This window comes from Gambusia affinis, linkage group LG03 (genome assembly GCF_019740435.1).
Source record: "Gambusia affinis linkage group LG03, SWU_Gaff_1.0, whole genome shotgun sequence".
NCBI classification, from domain to species: Eukaryota; Metazoa; Chordata; class Actinopteri; order Cyprinodontiformes; family Poeciliidae; genus Gambusia; species Gambusia affinis.
This window is the reverse complement of record NC_057870.1, coordinates 1,480,511-1,503,466: the sequence shown is the minus strand read 5'-3', so window position 1 is coordinate 1,503,466 and position 22,956 is coordinate 1,480,511. Positions and strand designations below refer to the sequence as shown.

General features: G+C 37.5%; 2 protein-coding genes across 2 annotated transcripts; one reads left to right on the top strand and one right to left on the bottom strand.

Annotated features, from left to right (window-relative positions):
* Positions 1 to 5,796: 5,796 nt before the first annotated feature.
* Positions 5,797 to 12,494, top strand: LOC122827035 (Golgi phosphoprotein 3-like). Its single transcript, XM_044109543.1, has 4 exons — positions 5,797 to 6,226; positions 6,994 to 7,125; positions 7,856 to 7,970; positions 10,550 to 12,494. Exons 1-4 carry the CDS (start codon positions 6,017 to 6,019, stop codon positions 10,972 to 10,974), a joined length of 882 nt encoding a protein of 293 aa, XP_043965478.1. The 5' UTR covers positions 5,797 to 6,016; the 3' UTR covers positions 10,975 to 12,494.
* A 1,219-nt stretch (positions 12,495 to 13,713) lies between these two features.
* si:dkey-3h3.3 (uncharacterized protein LOC100144568 homolog) lies at positions 13,714 to 22,297 on the bottom strand. The gene is made up of 4 exons (XM_044109490.1): positions 22,138 to 22,297; positions 19,493 to 20,479; positions 14,635 to 14,852; positions 13,714 to 14,307 (listed from the first exon to the last, which is right to left on the bottom strand). Exons 1-4 carry the CDS (start codon positions 22,162 to 22,164, stop codon positions 14,238 to 14,240), a joined length of 1,302 nt encoding a protein of 433 aa, XP_043965425.1. The 5' UTR covers positions 22,165 to 22,297; the 3' UTR covers positions 13,714 to 14,237.
* Positions 22,298 to 22,956: the final 659 nt, after the last annotated feature.

Sequence of the window (22,956 nt, the reverse complement as noted above, 5' to 3'; positions counted from 1 at the left end):
TTCAGTTGATGACTGATTAACAGGCTTTTGCTGAACTGCAATCAGTTGAATCAAGCACATTAAAGCAGGGAAACCTCTAAAACATGTAGGACAGTGTGCCTTGAGGACTAGGGTTGGGAAACACTGTTCTACAGCACCCTCTGATCCAATGGAGCTGCTGCAGGAACACACTGATCCTCTAACGGGGATCCTCAGATCCAGGCATCAATGTCTGGTGCCCTGCAACATTTAGATACGTCCTGGTCCAACACACCTGAATTAAATGGCTGCGAAGGACAGTCAACTTCTCCAGAGTCGTGCTAATGACCTCTGACCTCATGATTTGACTCAGGTGCGTTAAAGAAGAGACATCTAAAGGTTGGAGAATACCAACCCTACAGAACTGGAGTTAAAGCCCTGCTGTGCAATTTTCACTCAGTTGTAATCACATTTACTTGGATACAGTGGAAACTTTACCTTTGTTGAAGTAGATGAGGACTATTCATAGTGTCTTTACTTTAAAGCCTTTTTGGTTTCCATTTGTTGAAAGTAAATTACATTTACCCATAGTTTGACCATTGCTTTATGACAGAAAAAGTTTGTCACAAATATATGATTTTGATAGAAGCATCATTCGATTTATAATGTAGGAAGAAGATGACAAAAGTGTTTCCTGAATTAACTTTGATGTTCAGTTCACTGCACACAAAGGACAGATTAAATATTTAAGATTGCAAAAAATAAGTTGAATCTTTAACAAAATCTGAACCTATTTTGTTAAATCTTTTAGAACCCTCAAGTTGTTTAAAGACATTTTATTTAACAATAAAATGTCTTAAAACTTACATGGATATTCAAATATTTACTGTAATCAATGAACAAAAGAAAACACCATAAAGCTATGTATTCAAAGAAGACCAAGGTCAGTCTGTACAGATTAAGGATAAATCATAATGTCTACCAACAGAACACGTTAACTACTTTAGTTGTGAAAGGAGTCTTGGTCCAGTTGACGACTCAGTTCGAAACTTGAGGTGTTGGTGTTGAACCTTCCAGAATCTCAGCTGCTGCAGATTGTCTGAAGATGCAGAAAAAAGTAAAAATAGTGTTAGAAAAAATGAATGTTGATTTTCCTGAACAGCTGACGCACCGACAAACATGACTTTGACAGAACATTGATGAACCTGAAAATTACTTGAATCATCTCAATGCATGTAGAAATGTTTCTTTTTATGTTGATCAAACATTTATGAATTAAATGTTTTGATGTGAAGGTCATGGTGCTTTAAATAAATGCATAAAATATATATATTTTTTAAGTATGTGTTTATTAGCTGTTAATTGTGTCAAAATATGAACGTAGACATTCAGGTTAATGACTATTGAAAATGAGTTCTTAACTTGAACTTTATTTGAAACTGCATTAGCCTTATTTTATTTTATTTTTTACTTTTATCATTACCCTTATTTTTATCTGAATGTTATGCGGCTGTTGGCCTTTTTTCTTTGATCAAGAATGAATGTCCATCTATGGCAGGGGTGTCCAAACCTTTTTTAGTGAGGGCCAAATACAGGAAAATAAACAAAGGGCCGGCAACACACAAGAGGTGACATATTGACACATGAATACTGTGTGTATTTCTAACTCACCTATACTATGAAAACCATTAGATGGTTGACATGTCAGGAGAAAGTTTGGTGGTTGAGACATGAAGGATTTCACAGAGATGGCTATCGGTCATTCTGGTTCTCAGTCTGCTTTTGTTCTGATTCAACAGAGAAAATGTTTGTTCACATATGCATGTTGAACAGAACAGTGTAGCGCTTTTCTCAACTGCGCAGATCTGACTGCAAGGTGTAGTGTTAACCAGTTTGTAGAATCAGAAGTAGGTACAACACGAAGTCATGATTGGGGTGAATAATTAATACAACTGATGCAAAAAGTAAAGTTTGTTTAATACTGCTATTTATTGCAGTGGCAATAATAATAATAATAATAATAATAATAATAATAATAATAATAATAATAATAATAATAATAATAATAATAATATACCAAAACAACAAAGCAATAAATTTCCCAAAAAAACACAAGGAGAAAAAAAAACAAACAACAAAAACAATAATAATAATAATCAGTGATACTTCAAAATCCAATAGAGTCCACAAAAGGTCCAAGAGCAAAGAGAGAATAATTATTTTCCCTTTTCAATGCTCCTTAGAGTTTAGTTCGTTTCCTATAGGGAAAGTGTAGTTCTGTTTTCCTACCACGAGATGATGAGTGGGTAGCTCGCCATCTTCCGTCATCAAGTGAGTCAATCCAAGGGGGGAAAAAAACCTGACCTAAAAGGCCAGATAACGCACGTTAAGTTCATATATAACATTATATTCATATAAATTCCATTCCATTGTTGCACCAACATGGAGTGCAACACCAATAAAAACAAAAAATCATGGAAAAAAATAATCAAATCTAAAGTTGAAAAGCAAACCCTTATATATTAGAGGTGTGGTCTTTAATTCGGCTGCAACAGTGTGATTCTTTATTAAGTAAGTAATAAGTAGACTAAACTGATGTGAGCCCCTGATTGTCGATTTGGTAGCTAAAGCTAACTAGCGGAGCAGAGCGAAAATAACGCCCCATTATTTACTCACCGTCGAGTAACGGATTGTCTGAGGAGGTGGATGCAATGGTAACCTGTTCAAATCAGGAAGTAGCTATACCACCTGTTAATGGATCACAACCTGGCGAGTGGTTCAACGGGAGGGAAATATTAGCGGCGCTATCATTGCAGATACTATACAACGTCAAGTCAGATGATATTTAACAACCCACCGCTAATCTTCAAGTTTTATAGATTAAATGAGTGATGAGTCGATTTAGAACCCTCAAGTTGGTTTTATAAACAACCGACGCAACAATCAACAGTGAGCAGCAGCAATGTGGGGAGAACAGAGGAGAAACCCGGGAGCACACATGACAATCAACTTAAGAGGACAGCTTAACGGGAAGGTGATTGAGTCATGGCGGCCACCTGGGTTACAACAGGCTCATCATTGTTTTTGTGTGGCTTCTCATCAAAGGAAACTTGGCATTATCCAACTCTGATAGAATTCAGGGAGGGAGAGAAGCTGATGTTGACTCTTCAGATAATCATCACATTGCATGTGAATCAGTTCTAACTACAGACTCTCTTCCACTTCTCCATCCACCAGGAAGATGGTCGAGAACAGCTTGATTTGTTTTTCCATGACAGAAAAATCTTGGAAACGCTGATTGAATTCTGTTGCGAGAGATGCAATCTACTACACCTACTTTTCCTTTTTAGCAAAAAGGTCGGCCTTTGGAAAAGCAGACTTGACTTCAGACAGCGCAAAGAATGTGCAGCATTAAAGCCTAGTTGCGTCTCAAACAGGTGGAGCTTTACGCAGAAGGCTTTCATGTGCACATACAGGTGTGGCACCAGCTGTTCTTTGCCTTGTAGGTTTTTGTTCGGTGTATTCAGATGATGCATAAGATCAACTAAAAATGCCAGGTCTGCCAGCCACAGAGGCTCACTTAGTTTATGAAGAGGTCTGCCCTTCTCTTTTAAAAACTGGTCGATTTCTGATCTCAGCAAATAAAACCGCTGCAGCACAGAGACAGGGCATATCAGAGCGGTAGAGTACATCCTTCAGCGTCCATCAGAAAGGAAAGCATGAAATTCTCTGTGCTTAAATTATGTTGACAGTTTTTATAACAGTATTCATCACTTCGTCCAGCTGGACAGACTCTAGGCACACAGTGCTTCTTGGTGGATTATGCAGTGCATCCTAACAGCCTCACCTCCGCTCTCTCTTGGCGCACACCAAAGATGCCATTGCTTTGCGCTCGCCCGTCATGGCCGGAGCTCCATCCGGTGTTACTCCACAGAGCTTGGTCCCATTTAAGTCCCATCTTTTCAACTGCCTCTGACACAGCTTGAAAAATATATTTTCCCGTCGTTGTGCCTTTTAGACTCATCGTATCAAGCAGCTCCTTCATACAGCAAAAATGATCATCTACTCCCCGCATAAAAATTAACAGTTGCGCGGTGTCTGTGGCATCTGTGCTCTCAGCGCATTCCACTGAGTAAAATTCAAAAGCACAAGCTTTGTTTCTCAGCTTAAGTTTCAAGTTAGCTGACAAGTCCTCGATTCTCTGCACCACTGTATTTCTGGATAAGCTCACATTGTTGAAACAGGCACATTTTCTGGGCACATTATTTCTATGACTTTTATGAGGCACTGCTTTATGAAAATCACAGTATGAAAACGTGACGGTTTGCCATGCTGGGCAATAAGTTTAGCGACTTCATAACTTGCTGCTGCATTTTCCTGTATTTTGTCACCACAAACAAAACAAAAAAAACTGCTGTTGTGCTTGCAGGCTAGCTGCCATTTGCTTAACTTTCTGAGTTCGTTCGGCACCAGTATACGATGTGTAGATCTTATGTTTGGTCTCATAGAGACATTATACTCTTTCAACACAGCAATATCTTCATTGCAAATCAAGGAGACACACTTTACTTTGACCTCTTTGATAAAATACTCATTTTCACACCATGTTTGAAATTTCCTACACTCACTTGCTATTTTGCGTTTCTTCGTTGCTGCCTTTTCTGGTGACTCCCAGTAAAAAGTTTTTCTTCGCTTAATTTCGTTTCTTTTTAGTTTCATATCGTGTTGAAACTGAGAAGTGCAACAGAGTTGAGCTCAAGCTTCTTGTGCGGGCCATATTCAATTATATTTTCAGAATTTGCTGTGTGCCAATAAAAACTAGTCTGGACACCCCTGATCTATGGAAAAGTAGACATGATTTTTACTATTTCAGTTCACATTTCATGAAGAGGGCCTATCATAGTTTCGTTACCTTTCTGTTCACACAGAAACAGCCTAACATTCTGCACTGTTCTTTAGTTTTATCTTGTTTAAGTGACTCCAGAGAGATTTGGAAAATTCCGGTCAGCGAACCATTCCGCCACCCAGTGGTCGTTTTTCAGACCACGTAGTCCTCTGTACCTCTCAAAAATGCACAATATGTCGATAAATAATTTTGGAATATTATAAGGAGGTGCTGAGATATACCGTTTTCCACTGAACTAACGTATTTGCCACTTCGGCACAAGCACAGTGAGAAACGTTTAGAAGATGAAAACACTAGACTCGGAGCAAATATCTGATGACCCAGCTTTCCACCAATGCACCATCTACACAAATCTGGGAGCTTCGCAAGCGTGAAATGAGTCTGAAAACGGGATCTGTGCGTAAATGCAGTTTTGTGTGTGTGTGTGTGTGTGTGTGTGTGTGTGTGTGTGTGTATCTGTGTACTTTTTCAACATTTGTAGGTGTAGGAGAAGGTTTATTTTCTTTTTACAGTTTACAAATCATGTTTCACAGACACAACTATCCAAAGTTATACACAAAGATGCTTACACAATTACAAATCCAGTATTACACACGCACAGATATTTTTACACACGCACAGATATGTTTACACACGCACAGATACTTTTACATGCGCACAGACATTTTGAGACTATTTTCACTCCATAGTAATGAGTCTCAAAAATACTCGTGCACTTGTAACCCGATCTCTAAGTAAAGGCAGTTTTGTGTGTGTGTGTATCTGGCGACTCATGTGTACTTTATCAACATTTGTAGGCATAGGAGAAGGTTTATTTTCTTTTTACGGTTTAAAAATCATGTTTCACAAACACAACTATCCAAAGTTACTTGCAAAGATGTTTACACGAGTTACAAATCCAATATTACACACGCACAGATATTTTTACACATGCACACACGCTTTTACACACGCACAGATATTTTCACACACACGCACAGATATTTTGAGACTATTTTCACTCCATAGTTCTTCAGACGGGTGGCTGACCAGGCTGTTGTTGTCGACTAGGGAATCTAGATGTTGTTCTTCTGTGACTGGATGAACCTTCCACGGTAGGGCAGTCAGTGGTGTGCATTTTCAGCCGTGGTTGAACCAACTCCTCTCCTACTGATGACTTCCATGACTCAAAGAAGTTCAGGCCTCGTGCAGAGGCGCACAGAAGCCTCGCGTACTATTACCGACAAAGATGGCGAGGTGGGGCGCGAGGAGCCGGAGCCCCGCAGAGGAGAGGAGCTGGTTCATGACGACAGCGGAGACTCCAAGGAAACACGACTCACCTTAATGGAAGAAGTGTTGTTGTTAGGACTGAAGGACCGAGAGGTGAGCGCAGACAGGGCCCGGAGATATAGTTTTGCATGTTTAAGTTATCTGAGATCCCTGCTAGGTTTCCCCAAGTCACACAACGTTAGCATTCTGTAATGCTAACGTAGCTAACAAAAAGAGCAGGCCTCGAATTTAAGAATATTTGTGGTCTGTGGCTGAAATGGGTTTCACTTTCTTGCGTTACGAAAGTGAGGGATACACTGTTGTAGTTGACCAATGTGTGTTTTTAATCAGCTAGGTCAAAACAAACATCTTAGGATAATGCACAGTGCAGTCTTTTCTGGTGTAATATAAATCCACAAAATGTATTTGACGGGCGCATAGGTTATTAATTTATCACTGCTGGTCTTTTAATAGGTCTTCTTAAAAAGCACGGGTCTTCCAGTGCTACTGGTATGGACGACAGATAAGCTGATTAGAGTTGTGGAGCATTCACAAGTTAGTTGTTTAAAAAGAGCAGTAATTAACATGGGGATATATTAGCAACTGTTTTCAAGGATAGTGTGATAATTCATATTTCCAATGTAGAGAAATTGCTTTCACTATTACACTGCTCAAAATAAAGTGAACACCTAAACAAAACATTGTAACTCAAAATCAGTCATACTTTTGTGGAATGTCACCAGTTTGGTAGTAACACCTATTGTGGATAAATTTCATCTGCTGGTGTGGGAATGGAACACACAACAGGTGTAAATGAAAGGCAGTTAGCAATACAACTCCTATAAAAGTAACATAAAATACTGTGATTTACCATGGCACAGGGCTACACGTCCTTCTGGAATGACTGCATATCATCTGGCTTGCGGGGCTGCATGCTGATTGAATTGGCCCTACGAGGACGCCTTCAGCTGGAGCCATGTGGTGTGAGGAGGAGAGGTCTGCTGTCCAGAAAGGTACAACTTCTTGGTCTGCATTGGGTGAAAGAAATGGGAATGGAACTTCAGATTTTTAGTTTTGCTGCTAAACTGATGCATATAGTTTAAACCATCATTTACATTTGAAACCAGATAATTACAAACACCAAATACAAAAACATACAAATTTTTTTTCTCCGTCTGAAGTAAAATCTGACCAAACTTGATTTGTTTTAAGCCATTTACTTTAGGAAATAGTAATAATTTTGGGTTATTCTAACTGCCCTAAACAAGGGAGAAGTGGTCTCATTTAACTACAGACAACGATAAGAACATGTGTTAAGTATTCTTTAGAAATTAGTTTATTGGTCCTTGAGAGGGTGTATTTGCATTGTTATGCCATTTTAAGATATTAGTTAACAATGGTCTCAAAATTACAATATTGTTGTTTATCGCAATAATTTCTGGGACAATTAATCGCCCAGGAAAATGTATTATCGTGACAAGCCTAGTTTCAACTATAGATATTTGGAGATGAGCAAACATGTACTCAAACCTGCATTGTTTCTTGAAACCTTTCATTTCATATAAAACTATAGATTAATTTAGGAATGAACTCCCTATTTGTGTTCTTCATTCCCAGTCTACCCTGACAAATGTTTTTCCACAGCTTTAGTAGAAGACATAAATAATTTTGCACCCTTTGCAACCTACAGTCTGGTTATTCCTCTTTTTGACTGGGTGTTTGTCTTCTAACTAAAATTCCCAGGTGCTTTGTAAGTCAGATGCTCCAACAGGAGATGTGCTTCTGGATGAGGCTTTAAAACACATCAAGGAAACCCAACCCCCAGAGACTGTGCAAAGCTGGATTGAACTGCTGAGTGGTGGGTTACACAGATTTTCTCTGAAACTTTTACTATGAAAATGTCTTCACCAATATGTTTTGCTACAACATGCAACTGTTGTAGGGAGACTTCGATAACATTGTAATAATGTAATTATGATAAAACATGAATGAGTAATTACTTGTAATTCCAGACATTGGACAATATTGCTTAGTTTGGCAGTATTTCTCAGAGGATTAAAATGCCATAGTTTCTAACCAGGAGCGGAAATTAGCACCCGCCACTGGCCAAATACGGGTAAAAGTATGAAGTGGGGTGATTTTATTGACGAACATTGGGATTATCCAATGAAATCCTTCAGTCCTCCTTGCCCCACATCTTCAGTAAATACTATCTGGGGAGTTGTTGCCAAAATGTGGAAATATTCAACATGATTGCAAGAATGTTTGAGTTGTATAGTTAAAGTTTGCTGTTAGTAATTACTTAAAGTGAACTTATACAAATATGTTAAGGCAACCATGCTTGGTTATGTTACCATATTTTCCGGAGTATAGAGCACACCTCACTATAAGCCGCACCCAAAAGTAAAAAAAAGCAAAAAGAAAAAACAACACTGTAAACGTACATGTATAAACTGCACCGGGCTATAAGCCGCTGGTATCTCCGCTGCTCTCAGATTGTGTGTCCACAAGGATGCACAATCTGCTATTAAGGACGCAGCTCTTCGCCTCCAATACCAAACCGTGGATTCGTTCATGCTGAGCAGGCAGCGGCTATCGATCTGTAGTGCCAGATCGATAGCCTCCAACTTAAAAGAGGCATCATATGAACTTCATGTGGTTTCCATGATAAGGGGGGATGAGTTTGAAAACATTTCTCTGTCATGCCTCCTGCTAGCATGTGCTTGTTCTAAATGAAAATCAGCACTTTCTTCTTTGATTTCTTTCTTAATTCACTTCCTGCTAAAGAGCCCTCTGTGGTTGAAGATAAATCCACAGAAAAGCCACACCGGGCTATAAGCCGCATGGTTGGGTTCGACCATGATGGCGGCTTGAGCAGACGCTCCTTTTCGACCTGTTGCGCCAAATTCGATTATTTGATTGGAAAACCCTCAACTAAACGCTACTCAATTTTAAAATATTTTTTAAACAGAGAGCCAATCCTTTATTGGAAGAAAAAAAGAAAAATGTTTTTCTCAAGACAGAAAAAGATCTAAAAAAAATCTAAAAACTAACTGCAACAACTTGACAACCGTTGGACACGACTACACCAAGATAGATAATGACCCGATTGATGAAGACAAAAGACTGTCAATCAATCTAATCATTATATTTGGAAAATTTCATATTCACAAATGTAAATTTTTATCATCTTCACCTCATTTTTTTCATTTTTTTTACAGTTTTGCTTAAGGAAATCAAACTCTATTTATCCACTATTTCCAAGAGTATGAAGAAAAAAGCTGTAAACACATATGAATGTTGTAGATATCTGAATATTTTTAATTTGTCATGTCTGTAATATCTGCTTTTTGTTTTTCATATCAATGTATTTACTGTTAAAAGCTACACCCCTGACATACTTCCTGGCACAATATATTGTGTTCTGTTTGTTTTTCTTTGTACTTGTAAACAAAGATGTTCGTTAATAAAAAAAAAACGTAGGAAAAAAGTAACAACTTATAGTGCAAAAAATACTGTAAATTAGTCAGTATACGTACATATGTATGGTAAACGTATTATGAGAAAAACCGTTTACATAGAGTTAAGAATAAATCATGTATATACATGAGGTTAGTAATCAAAAGAAAAAAACATCAATTTCGTGGGCAAAGAAAATAATTTCAGTTTTTGTCTGAAAACTGTGAGCATAAATTACTCCTTTTATTTTCTCCTTATCTACGTCATGCATAAACTTTGAATTGACTTGTTGCTGTAACGTCCTATGCAAATAAAGTTGCCTCACTTTATGTCCTGTCTTGCTGCTCCTTCTTTATTGTCTTCCTATTTTCCTCTTCTTGTGCCATTAATTATTTTTCAACCATTGTTTTCTCTTCCTTCTTCATTTTTCTTTGTCCTCCTTAATTCAGTGTGCCCTACATTTCTTTCTTCTGTCCTTTGTGGTGACCTTATTCATTCTTTTTTTCTTTTGATTTTTTTCTTTTTTGTCTTTCTCTTTTCCTTCATCTCTTCTGAATTCATTGTTCTTTCTCTTCCTTTCTTGTCCTTTTTCTGATAAGGACACAGACAAGAACAAGAAAGGACAGAAAAAGCATTCCTGTCTTTGTTAGCCCTTCTTTCTCTTCTTCCTTTTCATTTCTGTCCAACCTCTCATCCTTTCTTTCTTGTCCTTTCATCTTCCTTTCTTCAGGTTCTGGATTTTGCTGATTCCATGATTTTGATCAGATCGTTCTAAAAATATCTGCCATAAATCGATATTTAACTTTTTATTTTATTTTTAATAAATAATGTGATAGACTGGAAACTGAGTCTGGATAAATCTGGAAGTTTCACATGAAAAATGTGTAGAAACTTTTTTAACGCACTGTTTAAAAGTTGGCAAAGAATGGTTTTCTTTTTTTCCTTTGAAGTTTTTTTCTTCTTAAATTTGCTCCGCAGGAGAGACATGGAACCCACTGAAGCTGCATTATCAGCTGAGGAATGTCCGTGAACGGCTGGCCAAAAACTTGGTGGAAAAAGGCGTCCTCACAACGGAGAAACAGAACTTCTTGCTTTTTGATATGACCACACATCCCCTCACCAACAACAGCATCAAGCAGCGTCTCATCAAGAAGGTCCAGGAAGCTGTTCTAGACAAGTGGGTAAATGACCCTAATCGAATGGACAAGCGATTGGTGGCACTTATATTCTTAGCCCATTCTTCTGATGTGTTGGAAAATGCATTTGCCCCACTACTAGATGACCAGTACGACTTGGCCATGAAAAGAGTGCGACAGCTGCTAGAACTGGAGCCTGAGGCAGAGAGCATGAAGGCCAACACTAATGAGATGTTATGGGCTGTGGTAGCTGCTTTCACTAAATGAGACTTAACAGCATTGGACACAGTCTCTGGTGGTACGCTCTGTGTACTGTTGGGTACAAATTGGAGTAATAATCCCAATAAGAGAACCTTATTGGTGGTGTTGAATGAACTGCAGGAGATTCTGTCTTACTGGTATTTTTTTTTTCTTCCAGTTAACTTTCTTGTGGACCAATAATATGCTCCAAATCTGAAATTGCTATTTCACTTATCACTTTGCTAAAAAACTGAACTCAGAAAGATGAATGAAATTGTTTATGAAACCAATATGTTGACTTTTTTGTCTCTTAATATGTTAATCAAACAGTTTGGCAAATGTAAGAATACAGTGACTAACTCTGAGATGAATGGACATATCCATGTAAGAGCAGTGTAAAATGTTATTTGATGATGCTGTTGGACCAAACGATATGCTGTAAGTATGCAACATCCAGGTTTCCACTTATTTCATAACAGGAACAAGAAAGCCGAAAATATGGCAAGACCCAAACTCGATGTTCTGTCCTGATCTCAGTGTACTGGCAATAGGAAGTTATTTCATGTTGGTGTTGCCTCAAACAACCCAGTGCAACAGCTGCTAGGACTGGAGCCTGAGGCAGAGAGCATGAAGGCCAACACTAGGTCAATATATGTGCTGCTTTTCTTATTCAGTGTCAGGAGGAACTGTGTCAGAGTACATATTGACTCAAATCCCAGGTCTGACTAAAGTAACAGCTGATCTTCTGTTAGGAAGGAGATTGTTTAAATCACCTCAAAATAGGAATGCCAGAAATAAAAACAACTTTAATCAGTCACCGCTTTAAAAACGTTTTTTTGTATCTTTATTGTTTTAGGTACAATACATTCTGCAGTCAGCAGAAATGGAAAATGCAGTAAGGAATGATTATGTGTATGATCTTTTCTGGATGTAGAAAGTAAACTGTTTTGCTATACAAGTTATATGATTATCCTGCAGACAAATTAATTTGTGATGATGTCCTTATCTATTGTACTGATGACATGATCTGGTTCAATTAATCTTTCAAGTCTTGGTATGTGGCCAACTGATAAATCTGAAGCTTAATTCTTGATCAGGACAGGAATAGGTTTAGCTAGTTGTTGATTGAACACAAAGTTTCACTTGAAAGAAATTATTCAAGCTCCCAAACATGAAACTACTTTCTCTATGCAGCTGTAACTTAGACAGACCGATTCAGTAAACCTAGTCTAGTTTTAGACTTGTCTTGGCAAAATCCATAAGATCTTGAGGGGTCAGTTTAGCTAGTGAAATACTCTGTTCTAACTGGAACTGGGGTTAATTATGCAGGGTATTTGATGTTCAGATAACTCAGATTGGTTTTATTGTTTGAAATTGTAAACAAAGCGCCTTTAGTTTAATTCCTTTTACAATAAACTATCATTTGGTCCTAGTTTTGTATCACCAAGTTCATTGTGTTGATCAACACTTTTCTTTGTTATAAATGCACAGACTTGCCGAACTGAAGACAATGGAAGATGTTTTCTTAATAAAATTTTTTATTTGTTTGTCTTGGATCTTAGGAGTTTCTATCAAACAAGGCTTATGTACACAAGATAATTAGTGCAACACGAACTCTAGCATGTGGCACCAATGAATATAGGTATGGTATATTTACAGAAGTATAAATCATATTTAGAATAGAGTATGAGCAGGAATAAATTTGTTACTTTTGGTTTTGTGATCACAGTTAAAAAGATGTGTTTATGGTTTAGGAAAGTCTACCTGCTGGCTTAACTAAATGGTAGCTGAAATAAACACTTCCAAACTTTCCCTTCCTGACAACATAATACAAAATAAGCCCTGACCACCAGGCTTAGCAAATTTTCTGGGGGAAACTCTGAATATGGTTAAGATCCAGACTCTGGAGACTGATCCATGTGCAAGAATACTGTCTCATGCTCTATGAACTCCTTAATCACAATTTGAACCTGATGAATCCCTGTCGTGTTATCAGGGAAAAAAACAAAATCCATCGATGATGGTATATTCAGGTAGTCATTTGTTGGACACATAATGTTGCCAGACCTGACCAACTGCAGCAATCCCAGATCATAGTGCTGCCTCCAGGGGCATGACAGTAGGCACTAAGCATCACTTTGCCTGCCACTCCGCTTCCTCGATGTGCCCAAATGAGACGCTAGTCATTGCATCAGCTGGGCTTAAATAACTTGTTGCTAGCTGAAAGATGATTGCACATGCAGTAATTATCCAATAGGTGGCTTGTACCTATTTGTTTGGTTAATTTTAGGTGATGATGTTTGGCCCAGCAGTGTTCTTCATTGTTTTGATTGGATGTTTTTTTATCACTGATGTTGAAATTTGGACTTTATTTGCAAAATCTGAAAATGAATCATTAAACCAATCTTTAAATAAGCTGTTCTGACACTCACCTGGCAGGTAAATTCACTTACATGAAAAAATTAGTAAGAGATGTTTTGGGTCTATTTTTATCACTTGCTAATATTTAACATGACTTTAAACCTCCAGGCAGTCGTGGCAAATGGCCGTTCCCACTAAGCCTAAGTTCTGGTTCTGGAGGTTTCTTCCTGTTAAAGGAGTTTTTCTTTCTGCTGTCACTATTAGCATGCTGAGAATGAAAAATGAATGAAAAAATTCTTTAAGCTAATTTGAATAATAACCTGAACTTGACTGAATTGTTTGATAACTAGGATTAATTGGAATGTGTGTATTTGATTTGCTTGCCAAGGATTTGAACCCAGAAAAGATGTTGCCATGCTTTATTAGAGTGTTTCTCAATCCCGGTTTTCTGGTCCACCTGCCCTGCATGTTTTAGATTTGTCTCTGTCCCAGAACACCTGATTCAAATCACTGTATGACCACTTCTGCAGGCCAGAAGCCTGTTAATCACCCACTTATTCAAGTCAGATATGTGGCAGAAGGGAAACACCTGAAACATGCATGGTAGTGGTTCTTGAGGACTGGGATTGAGAACCAGTCCTTTAAGACAATTTCATAAGAAATATTAAACTGAATACATTTCAATTAATTAGGAAAGACAGTGTAGATATACAGTTTCTATTAATAACTTGATCAACAGAAATCATACCAAAAAAAGCACAAAATGCAGCTGAAATAACAGAATACATTCAAGACTAATGTCAATATACTGACAATTCTGGAATTACATTACGTTTATATGTTAAGCAGTGAGATTATTGTACATGGGTCTTTCTCTGCTGGTACAATGTTACCTTTCCTTTAATCAATTTCAAGACCTAAATTCATGCCTATTTGATGCCTTTGGCTTTTAGCTCTTCTTGGACTCGGTTGAGGTATTCAGGATCTGGGTATCCATAGCTGCAAACAAGAAAACAAATCCATCAGCTTGGTAATGGTGTCAACCCCCAATAATCAGCCACATGTATTGCCACTTGGATACATTAGCTTTGTTTCCATTTTCTATTTATGCCATTTTCAGATAGTAGCTCATGAAATATCCTGACTACTAACATACAACTTGCTCAGGGAATTTACTTAGAGGAACACCACTATGTCTGTGTCTAAAACATTTATGGTTATTAAGTCCTGTCTATTCAAATTATTTATGGTGCATGGTCATTAACAGCTCATTAAATAAAAAAATAATTAATAAATATGTTACAAAAGGCCATAAACAGTCCTTACGAAGTTGGTCCTCCATGCGTTGATGTCTTGTGGTGTATATCATTCCAAGTCACCATATTATTCCTGCCACTGGTGCTGGATTGACCAATAGTGAAGATAAGCCTCTGATTAAAGGCTTTCCTGAGCAGCTCCAGGACCTTCCTTCCTTCAGAGGAGTCTGGGAGGTAGGCGGTTCGGGATGCACCTTCGAATGGTTGACCAGGGTTTGGATGCTCCTCCTGTAAAAATTTTTTATTTAAAAAGTCATCTCAGGATGTCATGTGATTGTGCCCAGATAAAGGCTACTACTTCCTAATACCTCTGCCTAGAAGCAGCTAACTGTCCTTTAGGAGCAAAATTATTTGTAACAGATACAGAAAAATGTTTTCTCGTGATTAAAGCTGCACAAGCACCATGCACAGGCATTCATGTGAAATTATTAAGGAGTAAAGAAAAGGATTGATCGGGTGAATTCAAACTCTTCTTGCCATGAATTTGAATTTGGCCAATTGGATGGACTTTCATTGTTGTTTCCAAATCTAAGTCCTTATGACAGAGATAATGCTCAGGGAGCGTGCTTTGGGAAATGGAATCAATATTACTTGGAATATTTAACCGTAATCTCACACTCCCGTATTCTAGTAAGTGAGTGTGAGCAACATGCAATACAAGTTTTATCTTAGGATGGGCATTTATTATATGGTTTGATTATTGTAAAGAAATAATAAATAAATCAGAATTTTGATATTTAAAAAATCTGATTTATCATAACAACAATAAATTATAACTTATGGCTTTTGTCAACCTTAAAAGAAATAGTAGTATTGTTGGGAATGTTACTTTAGATGATTTTCTTCATGGTTAGTTTATTCAGAGCATCAATAAAAAGCCATAAATTAAATAGTACAGTAATACTAGTAATACTTCAAGACGTAGTTACTTGGTGCATCTGGGTCCTAAAAATCTAGCTTCTTTATGTAATAGGGTCCTGAAGAAAATAACTTAAAAAAGGTTGCTTGAAGTAGAATTATTATACTCTGAAAAATAATTGCTTGAATAAATCAGTATGCAATTATACTGAATAATTATAGAACGTATGTGCAAACTTTAGACAATACACTGTGTGCACAATTATTAGGTAAGTTTTAGGTTTGACCATATAATTTTTATAAATATTTTCCAATTCCATTTGTATAAACTTGAATGCTTACTGAATATGAACACATCAGCTGATGTGTGTTTAATGAGGGAGGGTCGGGCCTCAGGAAATTAACACCTTTTATCAGTGTTTCTCAATTCTAGTCCTCAGGTCCCCCTGCTCTACATGTTTTAGATGTGCCCTATTTCAGAACAGCTGATCCAAATGAAGACATTACCTGTTCTGCAGGCATCAAGTACCGCAGAAGCCTGTTATTCACTCATAAATTCAATCCAGGGGTGTGGCAGTAGGGAAACACCTAAAACATGCAGGGCAGGGGAGACTGAGGATGGGAATTGAGAAACTCTGCCTTATATCAAGGTGTGCATAATTATTAGGCAGCTTCTTTTCGTCTGGCAAAATTGGCCAATAAAAAAGATTTAAGTCACTCTGAAAAGTCCAAAGTTGTAAAAAGTCTTTCAGAGTGAAGCAGGACTCTTGAAACAGCTAAGACATTGGAGAGTGATCACAGAGTCATCAAACGTTTAGCTGCAAATAGTCAACAGGGTCACAAGAAACAAGTTGAGAAAAAAAAATACATAAATTAACTGTCACAGATTTGAGAAGAATCAAATGTGAAGATGCCAGGAGCCCAATATCTTCCAGTGCTGTCATATTCCAGAACAGCAACCTACCCGGAGTTCGCAGAAGTACAAGATATTCCGAGCTCAGAGACATGGCCAAAGTAAGGAAGGCTAAAACCTGACCACCACTGAACAAGACATATAAGTTCAAATGCCAAGACTGGGCCAAGACAGATCTGAAGATGAAATTTTCAAATTCCATCTTCATATGAGATGAGAGTGACTCTTGATGGACCAGATGGACGGGCCCGTGGCTGGATCAGTAATGGGCATTTCGCACTAGACACTAGCTAGGTGGAGGCAGGTACTGGTATGGGCTGGTATTATTAAAGATGTGCTTGTTTTCAGGTTGAAAATGGTCTGAAAATCAACTCCCTACCCTGCTGCCAGTTTTAAGAAGACGCTTTCTTCAAGCAGTGGTGCAGGAAAAAGTTTGCGTCTTTCAAGAGGACCATGATTTTTATGCAGGACAATGCGCCATCGAGCATCAAAATACTCCACTATGTGACTACCAGTAAAAGCGTTAAATGATGAAAGAATAATGAAGTGGCCCCTCCCTCACCAGACCTAAGCCTCCTTGAGAACTTGTGAGCCCTTCTTAAACAAGAGATTTGCAGTGAAGGAAAACAGTTCCTTCACATCCCTGAACAGTGTCTGAGAGGCTGTGATTGCTGCTGCACAAAAAGTTGATCGTCAACAGATCAAGAAACCAACAGACTCCTTGAATGGAAGGATTACAATTGTTAATGAAAAGAAGCATGGCTATATTGGTCACTAACATGTTTTTAAAATCTTAGAAAGGTTTGTCAATTTTGAGTTGTGTTTAATATTCTCACTTTAATGGATGACGATAAAAAAGTGAGATGGGAAAGTTTTCAGTCTTCAATCAGTTGCATAATAAATCTGCAAACAAATAGTTGCCCAAAAGCCGTTCACATATAGATATTGTCCAAAAAAAGCCGAAATCTCACTTTTACTTTCTTAAGTATTCAGGTTTGAGAGGTTATTAACATTTTGGATTAACCGAGAGCGCTGGAGTTGTTCAAAAATAAAATTAATCCTCAAAACTACAATTTGCGTAATTATTGTATACACAGTGTATACCTAAAAAAGAATTGGTGTAAAGATCAAACTTTTTTTTGGCAGAGCAGAAATGGAATATTTTTCTGTTTAAGAATAAAGTTGTTGATGGACCCATAAACAGAAATAATATCCTTTGAAGTGTACAAATGAGTATAATGACCACACTAAGAGAATTTTGTTTTTAAAATTATAAGAATGAAGTCGTATTAGTACAAAGTCGTAAAATTAGTCGAATAAAATAGTATTTTTATGGTACATACATTAAAACTATCGACGTCATTTCAATTATCGGCTTCCGGCCTTTTTCTCTTTCTGTTGATGACACTGAATGAAAAAGGCTCAACTCCGGTGCTCTCCACTGACCCTCCCTTCCTCATTTCCTTAGTGTAATGCCCAGCTAGGAATAACACTTCGATCGTGCCATGTAGTGTCCAACAATGGGCACAAAATAATGGCTACAAGTCCAGTTAACTAATTTTAACCATGCATTAATCAATACTTTACTACAATCTACCTGCAATGCATGTGGCTCTAGTATCAGCGTAACGTCCTGACTGAATGAAAATCATTATAATGTATTTATGTCACCTTAACGAAGAACAGCTGAAAAGTTATGGGGTTCATCCACTGCATAGCAATTTTGCTCCAACTCCTCCTCTTGTCATTTCTATATTCTTTGCAAGAAATGTTGAATAAACATTAATGTTGTTTCCACATATCATCTCCAATATCCGTTGGACTTCGGGTTGCGCCTTGTCAGCTGTTTGGGATTCCCCTCTATAATTTCACCTCAGAAAGAACAGAGGAGAATCCGGGCTTTCTGATTGGCTACCTGTCACATCCAACAGGCTGCGTTAATGCTCCCAGTCCGGGAAAACCCCTGATTTAAATCGGAGCGGCCACGATCTACCGTAACACACCACACAATACAGGATGATCAGTTATGAAATCACAAGCCACAATCTTAGAGAACGTGAACATTCTAATTTTGTATAAAATGGAAAATGTAGGTGTGAACTAATGTATAGTGCGAACTATTACATCAGGTAATCGGATGTGCCCATCTTCTCTATTTAAATCTAATTATTCTCTATTTAAATCTAACATAGTATACAGACTTCATAATCTGCACTCTTTTGGTTGAATGCAGTATTTATTTGCACTTTGGTGTTTTTATACAAGTACATTTTTGTTAATGGAGACTGAGAATCCATTTTATTTTGGTTGTTTTTTTTATTTTATCAGTTCCAGTGTTAAGTGTTCTTTTGAAAATAAAGTGTATCTATCTTTGGCAGGAAATTGCATGAATTATTACATCATTTCCATTAAATCAGTGTAAAAGGTCTTCAAACAATATTATCGTTTTTCGCAATAATTTTTGAGACAATTAATTGCTCAGCAAAATTTGACAGGCCTACTTGCAGCAAGAAGGTCCTGGGTTCTCCCTAGGATAATGTGTGAGTGTGTGTGTGCATGGTTGTTTGTCCTGTCTGTCTCTGTGTTGCCCTGCGACAGACTGGCGACCTGTCCGGGGTGACCCCGCCTCTCACCCAGCTGGAGGTAGGCACCAGCACCCCTCCTGACCCTGCTAGGGACATGGGTGGAAATTGTCTTTTAACATGTTAGTAAAAAATATTATCAGTATAAGGACTTTAAAGTCATTATCCAAGCAATTGTGTCTTTTTTGAAGAAACAACCATACAGATTTGATGAGCTGGTCATTTCAAATCTTGATAAGTATCGAGATGCCTTTTTTTCTGCTAATCTTAATTCTATATTCTGTATAGAATTAAGATTCTATACAGAATATAATATAAGTCAGAATATTATTCTCATAATATTCTGACTTAATTTTCATAGTCTGGCCCTAATCTTCTGTCAAAAAAGTGCAACTTCAGCTGTGTTTGCAAACTTGTTTTGTTGGATACCAAAGCAACAGCAGACACACTCCACCCTCCCAAAGATGAAGTTCTTGGGAGATGATGATCTTTGATGAGTGCAGCTTTGCTCTTACCTTTTGAATTCCACTTGGAATGTGATAATGAATGACTAATGTTCCATGTCTTTCATATCCAGGTAAGGAGGCAGAGGTTGTCCTGATGTCCATTGTCCCTCCATCAGGCTGTGTTCCCTTCAAGGTCCCATACACCTCCCCACAGATAGGACAAATGGGTTTGTAGTCAAAGGCTCTTTGGAGACAGTCTTTGCAGAAGGAATGCTTGCACTGCAGGGCCTTTTTCTTCTCTGGTGGGATTGGCTCCATACAGATTGGACATGTCTCGTTGCAAAGAGGTTTGCTTAGTTTGGGTGAAGAAGCAGATGATTTATAGCTTTGACTTCTTGCTGGATCCCTTTTAACTGGACTGTTGTCTGAACTCATTGGATTTTGTGAAAGAAACTCTTTCAGTTTTTGCACATGTGCAAAAGGTCCACAGACTGTTGTGTCTTTGCTGGAGCCTAATTTAAAAAACAGGAGAGGAAACTTTCTCTGAAGACCCTCAGCTTGATGTGGAGCCACATGAAGAGATGTTACCTGCAGGTCAGAGGCAGTTCTCTGGTAGAAAGTGATAAACCTCTGCCTCACAAAGTCCAGATGCACCCTGTTAGAAGTGTAAGCTGATTCACTTGGGGCTCTGAAGTTAACCTGTACTGTGCTCTGGGGGTCACCGTTTGCTGCTTTGAACTCAATGAGAAAACGGCCTTGAATTCTCTTTAGTTTTTTGTCATATTTTTTATTTATGTATTCCATCACAACTCCGTTCATAGGTACTGAACATGTTGCAGCAAAGGGAGTTGGAGGAGCAGTTTGTCCTTGTGTTCCAGGACTGGAAAGATGTCCTGACAGTCGCTTTACAAGCTGCTGCACCTTAACAAAGTCTCTACTGAACACTCTGTAACAGGAACCAGATATCTCAGGACAGTAGTTATCATGAATCCACTTTTTAACATCTATGTCTCCAATCATCTTCCCATCAATGATCAGAGTAATGTCTGTGATAATCTGCAACAGAACAGAACAGTTTAAGTAATTTAATACGTCCAGCTAAATAAAGTACAACATACAGTGTTGTTTGACTTCCTATGCTGGTCACAAAGTATATTAAATCCTATTCAGTTATTTAGGAGATCATATTTAGATCCAAGATAAAATGAACTCCACTTCTGTTTCTTATGACTGACAAAGATAGATCTTCTCATAAATATATACTTTGTTCAAATCATTTTTATTTTGTTTGACTGCATTTCAGTCCAGTCCTTTTACCTGACCCTGTGTCAGACATCATGAAGCAGGTTCAAGATATCTGGGTTTTACTTATGTTCATGGTCAGCTATGCATTGTTTTTTTGGTCACTACTGCAAAAAAAAAGAGTTTCCAACAAAGAATTTCACCATAATACAACCCCAATTCCAATGACGTTAGGACATTGTGTAACTGTAACACTGTGTGTTTTTTAAAATAATTGTTTTTTAAAAGGGAGGCTTTTATTTTGAAATTAAACATCAGATCGCGTTGATATTTGCTGGTTGTGTTCACTTCTGCCACTCAGAAGTGGGAGAAGTCACTGGAAACCTAGAGTTTTTCAGCAATGTGTATGTAAACTTTGGTAAAGCTAAAATTCTAAACATGTTATTTTAAAAGGTTTTTATTTTGAAATTAAACATCAGATCGGGTTGACGTTTGCTGGTTTTGCTCTAGAGGTGTTCTCCTCTGCCACCAAGAAGTGAGAGGAGTCGCTTTTTCAGCATTGTTTAATGTCCCCAATTATTTCCGATACATTATTTCTTTTTCCAACTACATAAATACAAAATCTAAACTTGAAGCCACTGGAAATCTACTTGCAGTAGATCAAACATAAACCGGATGTGAGTAATTACTCTGAAATGAGCTCGTAAAGTAGGGTGCCGTAACGTCTAGTGTCGTGGCGCACGTGAAAATTGAGTGCGGGGAGGCTTTACTATCATTTTCGAAGAGGCAGCTAGCTTTACCGCAGTTTTGGGAGTCAATTCCAATGATTTTCTGATACAAAAAAAAAAAAAAAAACAAAACGAAACAAAAAAAACCCAGAAATTGTCCACTTAGGTTTACATTGCGGTTATTTGAAGTTAATTTATTCTGGTGAACCTGAATGTGAATGGGATTGTGTTTCTCATTGATCTGGTTTTGCTCAAATGCGGCGTTTTCTTAAAAAATGCTGTTCTGTAGACAGTTGTTTGGAAACATAATTTGCACATATAACATTAAACATTTATGCGTGAAGTGGAATTTACAGTAAAGTTTTGCAAACGGTTTTGTCACACGGGCACCATTTTTGATGCAGCTACCTACAATGTAGAAACATCTGCGGTGCGCATAGGTTTCAACCAGTTAAGTTAGCCACCAGTTAATCCACAACACCGGAAAAATCAACGTTCCAACAGGAAGTCCTGTTCCCGTGTTACCTAACAACATGCCACACTTTTCAACAAACATAAAGTAGAATTCCATAAAATAGTCTTCGTTTGTTATTTAAAAACAAATACACACATGACATTAAATAAACAAGCTGGTTGCTATGCGAGTCAAACAAATAACAATAGTATAACAACATTAGTTTCTATACAAATTACAAGCCCAGCTACCGCTGAGCGGTCCTGGAGGAGTAGTTTAAATGAACGTACCTCGTCCTTTTTGCGATAACAAGTCATTTTTCTGCAGCTTAGTTGGTAAATCTGAGATAACAAAGCGGGTTGCCTGCTCCAAAGAAGCCTGGTTTCACTTTCAGCTTCTTTTATTTCACCTCACGTCTCCCCCTGCAGGTTATCATGGAAATAGCAGAAACAATTCGATCTTTACTACATGACACTCAGTATTTACTCTTAAAACGCAAACGTAATGAAAGGTATTTCGAACTTATAATAATTATGTTGTAGTCTTTTGACGAAGGACCATGTAATTTATCCGACTTCAGGAATAGATTTTATATTTCCCACACCGTCTTACATTAAATCTGATTAAAGTTTATTTTGTTTGTTTTATGCCACTTGAGGTCATTCAGATTATTTCTATTTGCTAAATGCTAACGTAATAAAATAGATTTTTTAATTTATTAATTTTTTAACTATTTAAATTTACAAGATAACATCACTCCATGCCAACTTTTAGACTTTAAATATGTAATGTCCTAAAGTGTTGCGGCAGTATTTCAACATTTTGTTATTACTTCATGAAGCTATTTTGTGAGGTGCATCAAAATATAATGTTGGTCATGTGGACAAACATTTCATCAGACCATAAAGGATTTCTTCCAAAATGAAGATCTTTGTCAATTCAGTTAAATTCCGTTAATTATATATTTAATTATGTAATTACTGTTTTTCTATCTGAATGGCCTTTCAACCCATGCAGCCTACTGACCTTTTTGACCAGTTTTCATTTTGACATAAAATACCTTTAAATTTTTTTCTAAAATCTTTTTGTAGAAAAACCATGACCATTGT